This window comes from Falco punctatus, assembly GCF_963210335.1.
Source record: "Falco punctatus genome assembly, chromosome: 9".
Taxonomy (NCBI): Eukaryota; Metazoa; Chordata; class Aves; order Falconiformes; family Falconidae; genus Falco; species Falco punctatus.
In genome coordinates, this window is record NC_137589.1 from 32,846,836 (window position 1) to 32,865,355 (window position 18,520).

Consider the following 18,520-nt stretch of genomic DNA (forward strand, 5'->3'; position numbering starts at 1 on the left):
TAGTTCAATCACTGCAGCAGGAATTTTTCAGCAGAATGTTTGACTTCAAGGGGTTTTTTTATGGTTTTGTGTTTCTTATCTGAAAGATTCAAGTTCATCAAAATTCAATCTGCACGGGGGATTAGGGCCAGGTTTCATCAGGTTTATGTCAGAAAATATTTTAACACAGTTTCAAAAATCACCAGGCTGCCTTGTTCCAACAAGTTCTAAATGGAAAACTCCCAACTTCTACTTTGTTTTTTTGGTTCTTTTTTTGCTTTAAAAATTAATCCCGTTAGGATTGCCAGTATTTACAAAACTTCTTCTAAACCAATGAAAACTAAATGGTTTGATGGATATCACTCTTTCAGGTCAGTAGTTTTTCCAGGTTTTTGGTTATCAAAACTTTTCATGGCCTTATCCTGACCTTATCATCTCACCCTAGAATAGAATAACCCTACAAAATATTTTCAAAAGGGAGAAAAATACTTCCCGGTGTCCCTTATTTCAACCAACTGAAATTGCAGTGATTTCTGTGGTGTTGAGCTCCCACAGGCACTCAGGCTCCTGAAGGGAGAAAGGGAATGCTAATTCCATGGTTGGCTTTACTTAATTAAATAAAAAGAATATTTGGGCAAAAAAAATAGAATTCTCCCTAGACCCTGCCCTGATCAAGCTGTGCTCAGATTATCCTCATTTTAGCAAACTGTCAGGTTTTGTGAGGCAGCAGGAAGATGCGCTATTAACAAGTCAGGTATTTATAGCACAGATGTCAATAATTTGGAGTATTTAATCACAGCATACTTCGATTTGTCCACAGGTCAGACAAACGAGCTGGCTGTGTCAAGGGTCAGGGATGTGTATGGAGCTGGTCTGGTTCTATCTATATATTATCACATTTCTCCTCATTCTCGTATAAAAAAGACATCATGGACGCAACCTCTAACCAAGTCATGCTGGATTAGGCCATTCCAGCCAAGGCCAGATCCTGTGTATCTAGTAAGGGTCAGCTCTGTACAGTCTTAAAGAAGTTCCAGGTGGGGATGGGGAAGGTTTGCTTTTCCCGACTAATGGCATGGCATATATTTTGCTTGCAAAAAGCCTTTCAGATATGTAATTTCACAAATATTATGAAAAGGTCTTTTCTGAGCACCCAGAGAAGGTGCACAAGCTAATCCTGTAGCACTGAGATGATAAAAGCACACCCTGAAGAAATGCATAATTGAAGCCCAGCCCTAAATATTAATGGGATACAAGAGGAAGAGGACACTTTCCTCAACTTTGCACTTACCAAACTGCCTGTTTGGATTTGAGCAGAGATATTCTCACAACCACTCCAAGCTCCTTAAACCCCCTCCTAGAAGACTGTGGCACTCTAAACTAACGCTACCTTCATCTGAAATTCCCCAGCTCGTTTTGTATTAAAATCTCAAGAGGAATGTGGTGCTGTTTATAGGAAGATGTGCTTCAAATGCAAATGGAAACAAAGGATGCTCGCCGAGTCCCCTGACACCACAGAGCAGGGAGCAACATCTGTGTGGGAGAGAGGATGCACAGAGGGATGGGGCACAGTGAGCAGGGGCTTGCTCCAGCTCTGGAGATGCCCAGCCAGGGCTGCTTGATATGATGCTCGGTGATGGGGAGGATACTGAAGGCTTATGGTAGACCCTCTCCAGTTGGTTAATGCTCTGTTTTGGGGGATGTTTACAACAGGGTTTTAAAGCAGGATCCGTCCAGTGCAGCTCTATGGGTGGCAGTCGCAGGGACCAGGCGCTGTGTTCACCCATTTGCCAGCCCACATAAACTGCCCCAGACTGCTGCAAGAAAGGGGTCACAGCTGAGCATTCACGCGGGAGGTGACTCGCCTTCAGGCTCTACAGGCAAAAGGCTCCCATGACGCCAGGGGCCAGAGCAAGCCACTGGCAGGTACATGAAAAATAGATAGGATTGGAATTTTTTTCTTCAAATGCCATCTGAGCATGGAAATTGCTCTGCAGCCAGTGCATCACTGGAGCAGGGCAACAACATGCCAGGAGCCCGTGCTCCCAAGAGAGCTGGTGATGGGCAGCCTCGAGGAACCAAACTCCCCTGCAGCCTTCACCAACCCTCAGGCCAGTAAAATGTAAGCAATTTAAATGAAGAGGAAAAAAAAAAAAAAAAGGGGCTTCTCTCTGTCTGTTGATGTGACTTAGCCTGCTCTCTGCTGGCTCTGTGTGCTCCCGTGTGTGTGTGTGGTCAGGATCGCTGTCAGCGTTACATGCACTACATTCTCCCCCGGATCAAGCCCTGGGCTGGGAGTGGGGAGATGCGGGATCCCCTCTCCATCAGGCTGACAGCCTGTTAAAGGAGTTCAGACTCTGTCCGCACATTTTTCTGACCCCAGTTTCTAAGCCTTGCTGTTGCCTCTCCTAACCCCTGCCTGCAGCCCCTGCCTGAGCAGCCAGCAGGAAAGAGATGATGCCGCAGACTGCCTTGTCCATAAGCAGGGTTGTTCAACGTGAATCTCCTTCAGACCCTTCTGCCTGTGTCCCTGTGTCCCTGGCCAAGCCCACCGCAAAGAGCTGTGGCTGGAAAGCTGTTCGCTTCCCATCCAAAGTTCCAGGGTGCCCACAGAGGCTCTGCCACCCTGCTGTCTTGCCGAGGGCTGAAGTGATCTGGTTGTCCTTCCTCTCCTCCTGGCCAAGCACCTGAGCTGCTTCCCCCCACAGACTTCTCCCCCTCTGAGAGACACCGTGGAGGGGTCCAGACCGTGTAATGTACAGACAAGAGAAGACCAACGGCTCTTGTTCTCCTGAGCCCCTTCTCCACCAGAGAGTGAGGTTTCATCTACCCTTTCTGCTCAGTCTTTTCTTTTTAGGGCACCGTGGCCAAGCTTGGCCTGTCCAAATTCAAGATACATTACAAATGTCTGAGAACATAACATGACACACCAACCCTGGGATTAAATTTCTTCCTCTTCTTCCAAAAATCCAGCTTTCAAGGAATGTGAAGATTAAAGCCCTTATGATTTTGCTAGTAAGTCCTCTCAAGAGTTCCTCCTGGAGCAAGGATGGGCGTGGGCTGGGGCGCAGTGATGGCACAAGGACAGCCTGTTCGTACTGGTCAGAGGCAGGAGGTACAGGCGCTGCTCAGCAGTGTCTTCAGGAGGGAAACAAGCAGGAAGAAAGAGCAATTTGAGCAAACAGGGCTAAAATGGCCTTAAGTACCTTCTGGCTGTAAAACAGAAGGTTCCTAGTCATCAGAGCAGCCATGCTCTCTGATCACCTCGCACAAGGTGCATTTGGAGGGGGACCTCCCATCTGTGCACCTTATGATGGAGCCAGACAAGCTCCTGAAGGGTGTTGCAACATGGTGACAGGACAGCCAGAAAACAGGCAGGATAACTTGGCACAACCCTTCCAAACAGACGCTGTGAGCCCACACCAGCTGTCCGGGCTGTATATGCCAAACCAACATCCCCACTGTCGGCATGGAGCCACCCTACAGCCAACCCCCTCCTCCTCATGCAGCAACACAGAGAAACCATAAAAAACAGGAGGGGGTTTATGCGGTCAGACAGAATTATGGGCCCATTTCCTTCCCATGCTAATCTTCATCAGACAGACATCACTCTATGGCCTCATGGAAGCAAACATGTCCATAGGCATCAGCCACATCCCAAATTTAGAACGATTTTAACAAGCTGGAAGGAGCAAAATAAACAGGACTTGATCTGCAAGCTCCCCATTCTTGACAGCGTCCCCAGAGGTGGTGGAAAGCTGAGGAGATAGCTCCTTGCTTTAATTGGTACATTAAAATTCTTCCAGGCTGCTACAGAACTGTTAACAGGCAACTTAATTAAGCACTAACCCGGTTCATATTTCTACCCTCCAGAGGCTCTTGTTTCATTTTTTTTTTTTTACTACATCTAAAGCCATGGGGAGTTTTGTCCTAATCATGTAAAACAAGCTGAGGGCGCTGACACCGAGCAACTTATTTAACTCCTGATCTAGACACCTCTGCCAGATGCCCGGGCCTGCAGTTACTTCCCCGAAAAAATAAAGGACTCCAGGAATAAGGTGTGAATTGCTACAAGCCAACAAAAATAAATGCCAACAGTCCTTAGCACCAGCAGCCAGCTCACCCCCACTGAGTGCAAAAAGGAGACAGCACTGGGCAAAGACAGGTCCTTTCCAGGCATGAGGTGCCAACAAGCAGGTGTTGGTCAGGCAGTTGCCTGCATGACTGAGGAGTCTCATTCAGCCTCTCACAAGCATCACTCAAATGCAGGTGTGCTCCATGCTGTCCTCAGCCACACACCACCCAGAGGAGACCCCACAGAGCACCATGCAACAGAGAAGAGGTAGCTGATCCTCAGGACAGCTTTAATATCTGGCTACTTCATCCACCTGGCTCTCCCTTTCACCATCAGCAGAAGGAACCACAGGAATAAGGATTCGTGCCCCACAGCACACCCTGGCCCCTCATCATTACTGGGCAACTAATTCACGCGTGCAGTCAGAACGTCAGGCTGGTTTGATGGGTTTGCTGAGGAACTCCTCAGCAACGACACTCTCAGAAGTTTTCTTTTTCTTTCTAGGGCTGGGCTGGGGTAAATCAAAACATGCCTCAATAGCTGTCATGGAAAATGATGGGTTTAATAGTCATGCAAACAATAGTGAGGTTTCCATTACAGGTGAGTTATGAGCCATTTAAGTTAAAAAACCCAACTGGATTTTACAGCTGCCAGGCACACTTAAGGTAATACCCACAGACTGAGGAAGGAGGGGTGACTGTGAGGAAGCCAAGCAGTCACCTGGCTCATGGAGGGAAGGTGCATTTGTTTCTAGTGATGAATGAATATGAACACCTCTGCTCAAGGAGAACTGGTCTGTTTGCCTTTAAAGCCTTGTACACCAACAGGCACGCTGCCAATGCACACATCATGATACGGGATTGAACAGTAAAGCCAATATGGATTTTCCTCTCTGAAAAATAGGGTCTGTTTCCTTCTGTAACATTTTTATTCCAAGGGAAACAAAGAATTTCAGAGCCCCCAAAGACGGTAATAGCATAGCTGGAGACTTCTAGCACAAACATTGACAAACAGCTGGGCAGGGGACAGTGAGAAAAGCACTCTGGTGACGTAAATCAGATTGGCTACATGGAACTTGTGTTTGGTTTGCATTTGCTGAAGTCCTGTCCCATGGGTAGAAACAGGATCAGGTGGTGGTGAGGTACAACTGCCCACTGAGCTCCTGGGTTGGATGAAGTGACAGGACCAGACCAGCTTATCCCAATAAGCACCCCTGTAAGAGAGGCTGTACAAGGAGCAGAAACGTGCTTTGCAGCATGATCTAAAACTGTGAGATGCCCACTGGGTTAAAAGTACTGCAGAACGGAATGGCTTGAAAATAGACATTAAGCATGTTGTTACTGAAAATGCCCCTTCCTTCCCACAACAGTAACAAAGAAAGCCTCTACGGGGGGAAAAAATCAAACCAAATTACACTTTTCCCTTGAACATCATAATTTTATGGTCATTTCTGTGGATGACACTCATAAAAAAATAAAACCCAAACCTGAGAGGAACTTGCTTTCCATTCATTCTTTTCCTTGCTCCTCTCTTCCTTAACTTTTTCCTTCCACAGGAGAGAGGAAGGCAGAGACCACCCAGGAAAAACAGGCACTAATGGAATAACGCCTGGAAGAAGGTGAAAAAAGAAGCAGCCAAGTTTAGTTCCCATTGGAAAGCTGAAGCTCAGACAGAAAGGATGTAACATGTAGTTGTGTTTTCTAGGAGTGAATTGGAGAGACACAAATGCCATCGAGCCAGGAATGCGTGTCAGCCAGCCCTGCAGAGCACCCTGTCTCCCTCTGCTGAGGTGCTAAATCTGAGAAAGGGGTAAAGATCTCCAAGCTGTGACCAGGATACAGCAGCAGACTCCCTGCAGCAAAAGCCCGCAGGGCTTGGAGGGACGGGCTAGGGAGTGATGGGCAGGAGGTATCTGCTGAGGCTCTTTGAGCTAGTGCCTAAGGGAGAAGACAAGTTTGGGTTGCCCCAGCTCTGGCCCTGTGCGCTGGAAGGGACCTTGGGACAGGAAGGAGCCATGAATTTCTGGGATCTGGATGGGAATGGCCCCAGCTTGGCGTCTGACTGCAAAGAAGGGATCAAGGTGGGGAAAAGGTCTAGTAAGGCCATTCAAACCCAGAAAATCACTTTCAGTGTCGTGTCTCCCCACTGAGGTGCCTGAGCAAACCACAGTGGCTTTGTGTCAAGAGGAAAAAAGGTCCCCTGGCTGTCACGTTTCACCATTTGGTAGAAATTCTCCTCTCCTGCCTTCCCGTGGGAAACACTTGCCCTTGAGTTTGAGGAGAGACCTACCCAGGCTGGGTCTTTGCCAGGACATCCCGGACGCCGTTCTTGGGAACATCTGCAGTGCAGCCCCGCCACGGGTCTACACCAACCAGCAGTTATCTGCCTGAACGTCCACCATCACCTTAGAGAGCAGCTGCCTGCCAGCCTCAGAGGTCTCCCACCGGCGGGGGGAGGCTGCAGCATTCAGCTGACACCTCCATGATGGTTCAGCCTCACTGCATGCACATCGATTTTGCTGGGAAAGTCCCGACCTGTCTCAGCACAAGCTGCTGGGAGATCCCTCACTCATCCTTTGATCCTGTGGCACAGTCAGGACCTACAGAGGCAAGATGCACCTTTTGTAGAAATGCTTTCTTCGATCTGTTCGAGCTGATAGCACATCCTCACGAGACTGGGTGGCGTGTGAGCTGGGTTCCCACAGACACAGCCGAGGTGAAAGCTAGTACTGCCAGGCAGCGGTGGGAAACAACTTGCAGATTTAAGTACACATACCTATCTGCAGGGGCTGGGGTGTGAAAATGACCTTTTTAAAGCACTTACTGCACTTTTGTTTTATCACCTTCTTGGATAACATAGCTAGAAGGCCAGGCAACTTGTGTTTCTCTTCCTAGGCCTTTTGTCTGGCTACACAATACTGCTTCCAATTTCCAGAACTCTCAAAGGAAATACTGATTTCATGCCATAGAACAGAGATTATTATTTCTCTCTCAGAATTTCTCGGGGGGGGGAAGAAAATGAGGTATACCAACACATCCATTTGCACAGAACATTTCTTTAAAACCTCAGGAATTTGAGTTGCTGTTACGTAATTACTCTTCTTAGATCTCAGATTGAACTTGAGGTTTGATCAAAACACTTTCAGTGTAAATGTTACAGAACGACTACTTATTTTAGTAAAAGTATTCTTTTGCCATCTTGTAACATGGAGAATGCTTTGACGCACCTGCACACAGTGAATTTCAGACCACAGAGCAGAGAACTCCGGGGCAGGGAAGCTCTCCTACCAGTGTTTAACTTGCAGTAGCTCACTTAACCACGAGATGTCTTTGTGTGCTGCTCAGCCATCCAGAGCACACCTGGTAACCCAAGCCAGGCTGATTCTGAATCAAAGTTGCAAGGGCCTTCTTTTGTCCATTGTAGGCTTTTTAAAAAAAAACAAAAAAAAAAACAAACAAACAAAAACCCAACACAAACCACTTAATAATTGCTTTTTATCCAGGAAAAGCTCTAATTCCATGATACTGCCCTCACATCCTGCGCTGCCAAGGATTATAAGAGTACTCAGTAAGCCATAACAATAGACAGAAGTACTGGCCTGGGTGGTGTGAACACATAAACCTCTGGTGTCGTCACATCCCTTCCACAACCTGGCAGAACTGGCTGCTCCTGGCAGGCCTCTCTATACATCTGCCCAGTGCCTAGCACAGGGCAGCCCTATACATATTTCTTCACTGTCTGAGCTGGATGCATATATAAAGGTGGAATTATCTGGTTCTTGCCCTTCTTCAAGCTATCAAACCCAAGATATCAAACCCACTGACTGCAAGAGAAGGCAGACGGAGCAAACAGCGGGTTGGAATCTTTTATTTAGTAATCAGTCCTGCTGTGTGGGCAGCATCTTAGCAACTGAAACCCAAGTATGCAAAAATACTGAGTTTTCACAGTGAAAAACCAGACAGTATAAAATATTCCAGTATTGCCTCTTAGAAACATTATTTCAGTAAGACGCCCATTTCAAAGGCAACACACTTATTTATTTTGTTTGCTTTCTATTCTCCACCCCTCCCCACAAAAAACTGTTCAGACAGTAACCCTCCTTACCCCAAACTACCCACACATGTTGCAGGGAGAGATACACCACATGAAATCCCTTCTTGATTTCCAAAGGTTTATTGAAGAACATTCTCCCAGTGGTGTCAAGGGCCAAGAAGACCTTACTGTGACACCGAGCAGTCCTGATGTTCTACACACCGCAGACAACTGTGCTGCTACTGAACTCTGATGACAGGCTCCGTCTCCCGGATGAGCCACTGAAGAGCTTCGTGACGGCCTTGCCTCTCCAGTTCCGCTCCAATTACTTCCCTGCACTTCTGATGGTAGTCGTTCACCCAGTTACACTAGAGAAACGGAGGGGTATGGCATTCAGCATAACCACAGAAGAACTGGTGCCCTTACAAGTTATGTACAGCCAAAGTCACACAGTACAAAGCCAAAGGCCCCCGTGCCCTTTAGGACTAAGCTGTTAGCCTGGGATGGGATCCTATCCTAAAAAGACAAACCTCTGATCTATTGAAGTGACTTGTAAATTTGATGAGCAATTCGTCCCAGGTTTTCAGAGGAGCCAAGGTTCAGTTCAGCTGACACATATTCAAAGTCTCTGCAAATTGCTGCCTCCAGCAAGTCAGAAGAGCTACTTTAGCATAGTCTAGTAAATAGCTTTGCAAATTTGTAACTGAACAATGCAGTCCTGAGACACAATTGCCCTGTTGATCTGAACAAGTAACCTTATGGCAGATCTGGGTACTCTTCACAGTCCTCTTCAGAAAAAGGAAATGCAAACGGGATTATCACTCCGAAAAGGAAGATGGATTGAGGCAAAATAAAGAGTATGGTAGAAAAACAGAATGAAACACACCATGGTGAAGGTAGTGGGAGACGTAAATAGAAAGTGTAGAGTATAAAGCTATTAGGGAGATAAATGCTGCTGAGCAGGTATCAGTGATGTCTGCTCAGAGTCCATATGCACTGCAGAATGTGGTGTGGCTGAATGGGACTGGTCACAAGTAGGTACAGACAAGAACATGGAACAGACATTAGCATGTCTCCAGGGACACAGCACGATGGTCTGACAGAAGCAAATTAATGCAGGAGTAGGAAAAGAGAAGAGATGATAACAGCAAATATCGTATCAAGGGAACCACCAAAACATCAGAGGGGTCCTTGCTGCCTTCATCACAGAATAATTTAGATTGGAAGGACCTCTGGAGAGCTCATCTAGTCTACCGTCCCACTCAAAGCTGGATCAAGTTTAAAATTAAGTCAGATTGGTCAGGATTGCTCTTTGGATGTATGAAACAGAACAGAGACCAGTGGTTCTTGTAAACAGAACATAACAAGCTCATTCTAGTGCAAAGAAAGCAATGCAAACCTGCTGTTCCACTTACCTCTTTCTGTGTCAGCAAATTAACATCAATCATTTTCCTCTGGATTGGAACCAGGGTTAAGGGTTCAAAAGTCAGGCTCCCTCTGTTTTTGAAGTTGTACTGCAGCAGAAAGAAAAATAGGGTTGTAGATTTTTAGAAACAGCTCTAGCCAGATCACACTTACTCCTCAGTTCATGTCATCACTACAGAACAACCCATGGAATGCTCAGACAAAAGGGCAACAACTTACAATAACATTTTTCTTACAGTTCAAGCAAAGAATTGCAATATAAACCTTAGTTATTTCTTTCAGTGGTCACTTTTTAAAGGCCATGTCCCAGGTCACAATTGTACAGGACTCAGTTTCATGTTTGGCATTTCTAAAAGCGTAACTCAGCCAGACTGGCAATTAAAATGTCGAAATCTGTCTGTAGCTTTTGTTCTGCTGCCACCATATCAAGAGAAGAAAATCACAGCTTGAGAAGATCAACCAGCTCTAGAGCAATGACTCCAAGGGGCTGAATAAAGATGCTTCTGGTCTTTGACATCCAGACAGGAAACATTTCAGAACAACTCTCACACACAAATTTCAACCTATGGAAACTCTGGAGAAGCAGAACTGTCTTCTGTGCTGCCACTAGCAAAGGAGACTTAGAATCAGAGAATCATTCTCCACCAAAGCAGGGTTTTGGAGACTAGGAGTCTTGAGTAGGATTCAACTGTCTGAAGCATAGTCCCATCTCAAGTTCCAGTACTTTAAGTTTTATAAGCAGTGAGTCATGAAGAAAGGTGTATCCTGAGCAGGTCATTCACCTTGGTTTCAGCAGGGATCACGAGCACGACATTCTCTATTCGGACCCCAAAGGACCCATCTTCATAATACCCAGGCTCTGCAGAAACAGACAGCAATTAACTAAGCCACACAGCTGCACTGTGCAAATACTTATTCCCTATGGCCAAACTTCCCCGCCATGGCTTTAGTCCACTGAAGTCACTAAGCAATCTTGACATCAGGCATCCACAGAAGCAAACAAATTTCTGACTCTACTTAATCTGCACAGAAGCCCCGAGCAAGGTGACAGCAAAAGTTCTCAAAGACAGGAGAAACAAGACAGACAGCCCTCGAGCTCAGAGAGTCTCCTTGCAAGTCAAGAGACAGCAGAGAGTACATGTGTTCCAAATACCAGAAACTCTGAAAACGTTAATGTCTTTATCAAAGGCAGGTGGGTAACCCCTTCCCCAAAACACTTATTTTAGAGAGTATTCCCCTGACTCCCTGAGAGGACTTTGCAGCCCTGAAAGAACATAAGTCTCTCAGCAAACCCCAGCAGGCTGTTAATTGACTACTGGAAGAGTAAGGCACATAAAGATTTAACAGCTGCCTCAAAAAGCCCATAGCAAAGACAGGATTATCTCCTGAAAACTTAGTGTCCACCTTGTACTGTAGCCAGCTCTTCCACTGCAGAACAGGAGGCAGCATGCCAGAGCTGGGCTGGTCAGCATCACAGCTCTGCTGAGGTTTGCACTGCAGAGAGCAGGAAGCAGGCCTGCAGCACCCAACTGCAAAGATGCTTTATGGAAGGAGAAAGAGCCAAAATGAGGGTCTTTACCTATAGAACTTAAACGACAATTAAAATAACAGGAGGCGGGACCAGAGCTTATGATCCCACCTTTCCATTATACCATTGTCAGATTTATTCCCCCTGCACATTAGAAGAGCTTGGTCCCTCCCCCAGCAACCAGAGAGAATCACCAATGCTAAATACCATCAGAGACGATCATGCCAGCCTCCAAAGGCTCGTCTGCAAAGGTTTTGTAGCTAATGCCGCAAGGACCCTCATGTACATTTAGGAAAGAGCCAACTCCATGTCCTGTCCCATGCAGATAATCCAAACCACAGTCCCACAAGGCAGAGCGGGCAAAGGAATCTAGAAGATGACCTGCAGGCCAAGGAAAAGAGACAGACAGGGAGAGAGAATTTGAACAAGTCAGGCTCCCTCTGAGATGCTGATAATCACACTGAAGGCTCATACCTGGAAAACACGGGGAAAAAAACCCAACCAAATAAACAAAACAATCCACCAGCACCCCCTCAAAAAAACTACCAAAAAACAAAGAAAGGAATTAATTGGATTGTTAGAAGTCACAGGGCAGATTTGGCAAGCCTGACATTCAAGCCCTTTCTCAGCTAAGGAGCCCCCCCTCTCTCTCACTCTCCTGTCACCCAGCTCTCAGAAGATGGTCTGTAAAAGAAACATTGCACTGCTGCTTGCTCCACTGGGGCTTTCAGGAAAGCACTGAGTGGTTAAATGTCCCACAGAGAATTCAGCACCTTTCTTAAAGGTAGCTGCACTAAGCGAACAAAAAGTAGATCTGCCAATAGTATTTGCTGAACTAATCAGCCAGACTTCTTGCCTGGATTGCCAGCCATTGCAGATTGTTTCAGCCACAATGCAGAGAATTTGCATTGCCTGCATGTGAACACCAAGCCCATGTGTCCAAGTTCTGACACCCTCCAATTTCAGTTGGGGTTTTGGTACCACTACACGGCTGCTTTTTCCTCACTTTTTTTCCAAGAATGCAAACTGCAGAAAACTCTAAAAAGAAGCACCTTCGTGTAAGGTGTCTTATCAGGGAGAAAATAACTCTGCAACAAATTCACCAGGACTGAGTGTATGTCACAGCTTCTCCTGCATAAAATCAAAACAGCTCCTTTGTGTGTCATTTTCCCATGCTGCTCACAAATAAAAGAGATTCCACATTAACTGGAAGAGAATTGGCTGGTCCTTTTGAAGCTGGAATGTGACCTCTCGATTTGATGGGGCCATGATTAAAGCATACAGACAACCTCCAAGCACAGAAGGGCAACAGGTGTGTTGGAGTGCCACTGACTGTTGAAAATCAGCATCATCCTAGAACCAGAGCACTTTGAACACCCTTCAGACTTCCCTCCTCAAAATTTTCAGCACTGGTTGATGACGAGGGAGAAGGCATCAGTAATCCAGAATCCAAAATGTTGTGATGGAAACAGACAGATAGTTACATCAACATGTGCCTAACACATCTGGACCTGTCAACCATAATGTTGCTCTCAGACCACGTAATGGTTCTTCAGAGGTCACTGCTGTGGGTCAAAACACTCCAACTCACCAACCCACCTTTGGTTCCATTTGGGAAGATGGCTGCACTCACAGCTATATGTCCCTTCAGGACATAGGTGAAGCATTCCTGTCAAAGAAATGTGTGCCATAAGTAAACAGGGAGAGGCAAAAACTTTGCCTTCCCCAGCAATGGAGAGGAAGACTGCATCTTGTAGCAAATTGTGGAGGATCTGGAAAGACTTGCTCGTGCTCTCCTATGGCTGGCAATGCCAAAGCAAACCATGAGCAGAAAGATTCTAAATGACTCCCAAGATCTTTCTCTGCTAATTATGGAGTGTGTCACAAACTCAAGAGTGCAGGTTTAGCAGTAGGGTTCACCTGACCTACATGAGTGATTGTCTTTGTGGCTGTATTTTTACTTCCTGAGCATACCCTACAGCATATTTTCATCACTGAGCAAACTATAATGATGACATTAGTTTTAATTAAAGAAGCAATTTCAAATCAACAAAATTATATTGCTGAACTTCCAACACTTACCTTCTCAGGTAAGTCTGAGACTGGTTTTTGATATGGTACACTAGACACAAGCCACCACTGCAGCTTTGCATCAGACACTGAGCTTTGCACTACGTTAAACCCCACTAACTCCCAGCAAGCCAGTAATGTTTATCTTCAGCCCATCGATTTTATTGTTTCTTAGAGCAGACATGCCACTTCTCAGATGAGAGGTGTGCATTTTAAGATAGAAAGGTGCCATTCCCTAAATCACTTAGTTTGTATTTTGGAAGTCTGAAGTCTGACAGCCTCCTTTCCAGTCTTTATCAAAATGCTGTCACATATCATTAAATACATGATATTCCATAAAGCACTTTGTCTATATAGCAGTAGGGCACATTACTAATTTGTTTAATCGTCTCTAATCGTAAGAGTCAGATTGCAAACCACACTGAGATGCCAACTTACCTTTTCATAGGCTGATGGTGTGCCAAAATGCATTGTCCTGGTCACATCTGTTGTACCATCTCTTCAGAGGCAAACGAAGATGCAAGAGGCAAAGGGATGGGAGCGAGAGTTGGAAGAAAAGAGATCAAAATGAGAATGCACAGGAAACCCAGTCACACTGCAGCAAACCAACCTAGCTTGTAATTGGGTAAAGTCATCTGCTCTGTGCCACACAAGACTGATGATGTAACAGTTCCTAATCTCACAAATTCCTGAACACACGTCCCAGATGTAGCAATAATGATTTACAATTCAAAATGCTATCTTTCATCCATAAGCGTCCCAAAGCCTTCACAAATTAGAATCTAAACTGCTCATAAAAATGCTGCTAATTTAAGGTTTAGCAACTGATACCTACCCATTGAAAACAGAACATCAAATTTAGTCTACTTGTATGGAAGATGATTCATTAGCAGCTTAAAAATACATACTTACGCACAAATGACATCTACCAGCTCAGGAAAGGGAAGCATAAGGGGGTATGTCTTGTGCTAAGATTTCTAGAGGTTATCCAACATTTGGATAGGGGTTAGTCTGAGGTGTCAGAAATTGGCTCCGAGTTCCTTCTACAAATATCATTTTGAGCCTGCTGTCAAAAAACAGAGGCTCTGGAAATACCGAGTTCTCAAGAAACACTCACTCCAGTGACTATGCTTTTCCTCAGCACACACAGGCCACGGTCACAAAGAACTCATGGTTTAACTTCTCAGCAGGGACAAGTAGAACATCCCCGTCACAATGTTGTAGTAAGTGCCATTGACGTCCAGCTTACATCGTATTCAAAGGGCTGATTTTCATAGTGCCACTAAGGAAATCGTTAATTAGGCCATCGGGGGGGGGGGGGGGGGGGGGGGGGATGGGGGCGGAGAGAGAGAAAAAAAAAATATCTCCTTGATCTCCTTGTAAATTCTAACCAAACAGTGTCTGTAATGGTTCTCTTTCAAAGCTCTGACTGACTGACTGACGTAACAATAAGGCATAGCTCTAAAGACAAAGCTCATTTCAAAGCAGCAGGCAGGCCTGTCCTGCATCTTTCTGAACAAGCCGTTTCTCATCTATTTACACTGGTTAAAAACATCACCTCTTTTATTTTCCATGGAGTCAAGAGTTCCATAGTAAACAGCTTCAGAGATAGAGGCCACTGAATAGCACTGTCAAAACAGCACTGAATGAGTCAACCGAGGTGATGCCTTTCCAAAACCACCTGAGACCCAAGTGGCCACTGGGATGAGAAACCTTGCCTCTCTGGAAAGGCAGAGAACACCACAGGGCAGTGCTGTCCTGCTCCATTGCCCACCTTGTTCTGACTTCAACATCAGTCAAATCTGCCCACAGAGCAGATGCTGGCAGGGTAGATGCCTCACTCAGCTGTGCAGGCTGCTGTGTAGGGAGCCCACAGCTAAACCAGGGCAGTGAGGCCTGCTCCCTGTTCCCTACAGCTCTAACACCAATGTGCCAGGTGAGCAGAGCTGCAACAGACAGGAGCATGCACCACCAGCTACAGCACTGCTACCATCATGCTGGTAATGGGACCCAGACAGGAACCGTGCTTTTAGACCTCGTCCCCTACCCCAGACAAGGCTTGTCAGCAGCCCTCATCTGCTGTCCTGAGCCTAGGTCAGGCCTCCTGTCATGGATCAGTCACCCACTGACTGATGCGCTTGGCTATATTCAGAACCCCACAAATTCCCTCTAGAGGGGTTACAGTGAGCAGGCTCTCTGTGAAATGGCACTGCAGTCGAAACTAAACATTGCCATGCCTGTCCCAGCAGCTGTGAGTTGACCCTGCAGGTGGTCACTGGGAACAGAAAACGCAGAGGTTCAGCACCATTCATCCCACTCACTTGTACTGTGCTCCTGAGTCCAGCAGGTAGATCTCGTTCACAGACAGCGTTCTGTTGGTCTCAGGAACTGGCCTGTTTAGTTAAACACAAAGGGGTTTGTTCCACAGTTTTAAGGTCTCCAGCCCAAGTCTGCAGTCCAGAAACCATCTTAAGTGCCAGCTTAGATTGTCAGCTCTGATTTCTTGTGGCAATGATGGAAATCCCACACATGCTGAGCCAAGTATCATACAGAGGAATATATCTGTCTACAGTAAATAGTGCTTCCAGCAAAACCCTCAACATCTGTTCCTGGATGTATTTCAGAACAGTTTGGACTTCATATTCACCCTTCACAGACTTCTGCACCCAAAACAGCCCTTTTCTATGGCCCTTGAGCAGATCATCATCATAGTACGTGCATGCTGCCAGCAGGCAGAGATCTTTATTTAGTAAGTGCAGAAGCTCTGGTGGAATAAAGCAAGATGGCAATCTACAGCGACTACATCTCCCTGTTGTGACTCCACAAAGAAGCCAGACAGCTTGTTCCAACTATGTTTGCTCAAGGATGAAAGGAGAAGCGGCGTTTCTCTTACTTGTAGTGAATGATGGCTCCATTTGGACCTGTGCTTGATATGGTAGCAAAACTCAATTCAACGAAGTCTTTCTGTTGGCTGAAAGAAAAGATTGTCATTACTACAGCACAAGCAAGAGGAGTACACCAGGCACCGGTGGCACCTGGAGTGCCCCATCCTTAATTTCACATCACCTCAGCATTCCCCTTAGCCCTGAAAGCCACGTGGGCAAGTACACTCAGGTAGAAGAACTGAACAGATTGGAGCCCTGTCGTCCCAACCATGTGGAAACCTGCCTTCCATCTCTAGCCTTTCCTTACAAGCAAAAAATTCACCACAGACCACCCAGGGATGAGATGACCTGAACAATTTCTTCTTTGTTACTTATTTGCTCAAAGGCATTTTCAGAGGTCCTATTGACATACACATGGGAGTATCTCTCAATACAAATGCTGCTCACTCTCCCATCAGAAGAGGAGAAAATCTAACTCTTACATCAATTCCTCCATAGTAAGAAAGCAACTATCTCGTATTGAAGTGTCCTAACCTGCAGCACTTCTCATTGCTATCTCAAAAGGAAAGCAGGTATGATCCAGTGGGCTGGGACTTGTATCTCCCAAGAGACCCAATTCTTCCACAACTCTTTTAAGTGTTCAATGAAATCCTGTAGTAATGGTTTGTCCTCAGGTAAAATATATGCATGTTCTAGACTTCTAAAGACTAAAACAAAAAAAAAAGAAAAGGATAAAAAAGCCACCAAGAAAACACCCTCACAGAGGATTTACTTTTTACCTGCGAAACTCCTCTGCTTTGTCTGCAGCAATTATTTCTGTTACTGTTCCCTTTGGAACCTAGTGGGCAGAGATGTAGGTTGAATTAGTACACCAACAAGTAAAGAAAATGCTATACGCTTAAGCACTGGGCTTCATCTGTGCATTATGAAACCCATTCTCGAAGTGGCGCCTTTCCAGGTTTTCTGTCCTCATTCCTCAGGAATGATAAACACAAACCTAGCAATACTTCGCAGCACATGCGAGAAGTGGGAAGCAGAGACAGTCAAAGCAGGACTGCTGAACCCTGACTAGGGAGCAGTTAGTGGTTACTGCAGTATTAACTTCACTGAGATATATACAAAGGTAACACCTCATAAGGCAGTATCTCTTCACAGACAGGTTACACTAAGCTTAATCAGTTCTCTCCAACAGCCCATAGTATTAGCAGAATTTTTATGCTTTTAAATCCGAAATTGAAGCAGTTGCAGGAAAAACAAAAGGATGTGAAATTTTACTTTCAGCATTTGATAAATTAAAACCTGTGAGACAACTTCCCCAGGACTGGACAGCAGGCAAAGGGGAGCAAGAGTTACGTTTCATAATCCCTGAGGCAGACTTGTTGAGGTACTCAGACATGTAAAAAGGCACCTTCTGGAAGTCATCAAGCCATCTCCATAGGTAAAGTCAATAGACTCAGACAGGCAGTAGCACAGAAGGAGCACAGCTTATTAAGCTGCTGAGTAACAGTTAGCACTCTGCACCTTCACCGTGTACTTGTAACCCAGAGAAAACATGAGTAAATTGTCTTTATTGCATTTTCACTGGGCATGACTGCACCTCTCCATTCATAAACGTCAAATCTGTCCATACTGCCAGACAATACTGACTGATGAGAATAATTCTTTGTATCAAATTGGATATTATTTCATGATTTACAATACCAAACCAGCACAAGATAGTATTAAAACTATATTAAGCCTGTTCAGGTCATTTCTCATATGCTCTGGCTTTGGTCTGTGTAAAATGAATGAGAGTATGTTTTCAATTCATTCAGCTTTGGATGAAAGCATGATTGAAATCCCCCAAAAAACACAGGTAAAACCCCAACTGTTTCCCCACTTTTAGCAAAGGCACTATAAAGACTACCAAAAAGGTTATGCTAATGCAGAGTTTTACATGGCAATAAAATCTCCAAGTTAAAAAAAATTAATACACTACCTCTTTCTCCAGCCAGTTGAAGAGCTCACACAGGGCAACAGCATCTTTAATCTATGTTAAGATAAGCACAAGAAAAGGAAATTGAAAGAATAAAGATTTATCAAGCCACAGTATAAAGAGGTTTTGATGCAAAAAATTCAACCTGCAAGTTTCAGAAACATAAACTAACAGATTATTTAAGTGGTCTTTCCAAGTTCTGCACCCTGTAATTAACACAAGCGCTAGAAATGTATCTGGACAACTAAATAAACATTAATAAAGGCTTACTGCTGGGAAGTATCTTACTGTGAAGAATTACCAAGTACTTAGCAAACATTGGCTTTACCTCACACAACTTTCAAGTCTCTCTTGCTTTAACACACAAGATTGTGTATTTCAGATCGTGGAAGGCAACCACACAACACATCTGGTGATGTGTCAGGGGAACATGCCCTTTGGGCACACAGGCACCACAGTCTGTCACAGCTCCTGGCTTCATTCTTGCCTGATAACCCCTGTTTTTCTTCCTTTTTTCTACACGTTTGCAGCATGCAGAGGCAAGAAGCAAG

At 45.3% G+C, this 18,520-nt stretch overlaps 2 protein-coding genes across 3 annotated transcripts in view; both read right to left on the reverse strand.

Annotated features, from left to right (window-relative positions):
* Positions 1-7,790, reverse strand: part of LOC308070081 (uncharacterized protein) — an 80,670-nt gene extending 72,880 nt beyond the window's left edge. The window contains exon 1 of the mRNA XM_080403465.1: positions 5,541-7,790. Coding sequence (XP_080259591.1) covers positions 5,541-5,566 — 26 coding nt within the window. The 5' untranslated portion in view covers positions 5,567-7,790. The remainder of the gene's footprint in view (positions 1-5,540) is intronic.
* A 115-nt stretch (positions 7,791-7,905) lies between these two features.
* XPNPEP1 (X-prolyl aminopeptidase 1) overlaps positions 7,906-18,520 on the reverse strand; it is a 32,051-nt gene continuing 21,436 nt past the window's right edge. The window contains exons 12-21 of one of the 2 annotated variants that reach the window (XM_080403464.1): positions 17,973-18,023; positions 16,774-16,832; positions 16,003-16,080; positions 15,431-15,502; positions 13,548-13,608; positions 12,639-12,708; positions 11,247-11,420; positions 10,294-10,370; positions 9,502-9,600; positions 7,906-8,454 (exon numbers count right to left, since the gene is read on the reverse strand). In XM_080403464.1, the coding sequence (XP_080259590.1) occupies positions 8,326-8,454; positions 9,502-9,600; positions 10,294-10,370; positions 11,247-11,420; positions 12,639-12,708; positions 13,548-13,608; positions 15,431-15,502; positions 16,003-16,080; positions 16,774-16,832; positions 17,973-18,023 (870 nt within the window). In that variant the 3' untranslated portion in view covers positions 7,906-8,325. Of the gene's footprint in view, positions 8,455-9,501; positions 9,601-10,293; positions 10,371-10,915; positions 11,052-11,246; positions 11,421-12,638; positions 12,709-13,547; positions 13,609-15,430; positions 15,503-16,002; positions 16,081-16,773; positions 16,833-17,972; positions 18,024-18,520 lie in introns of those variants that run through there. The other variant, XR_013930613.1, reaches the window with a different exon arrangement.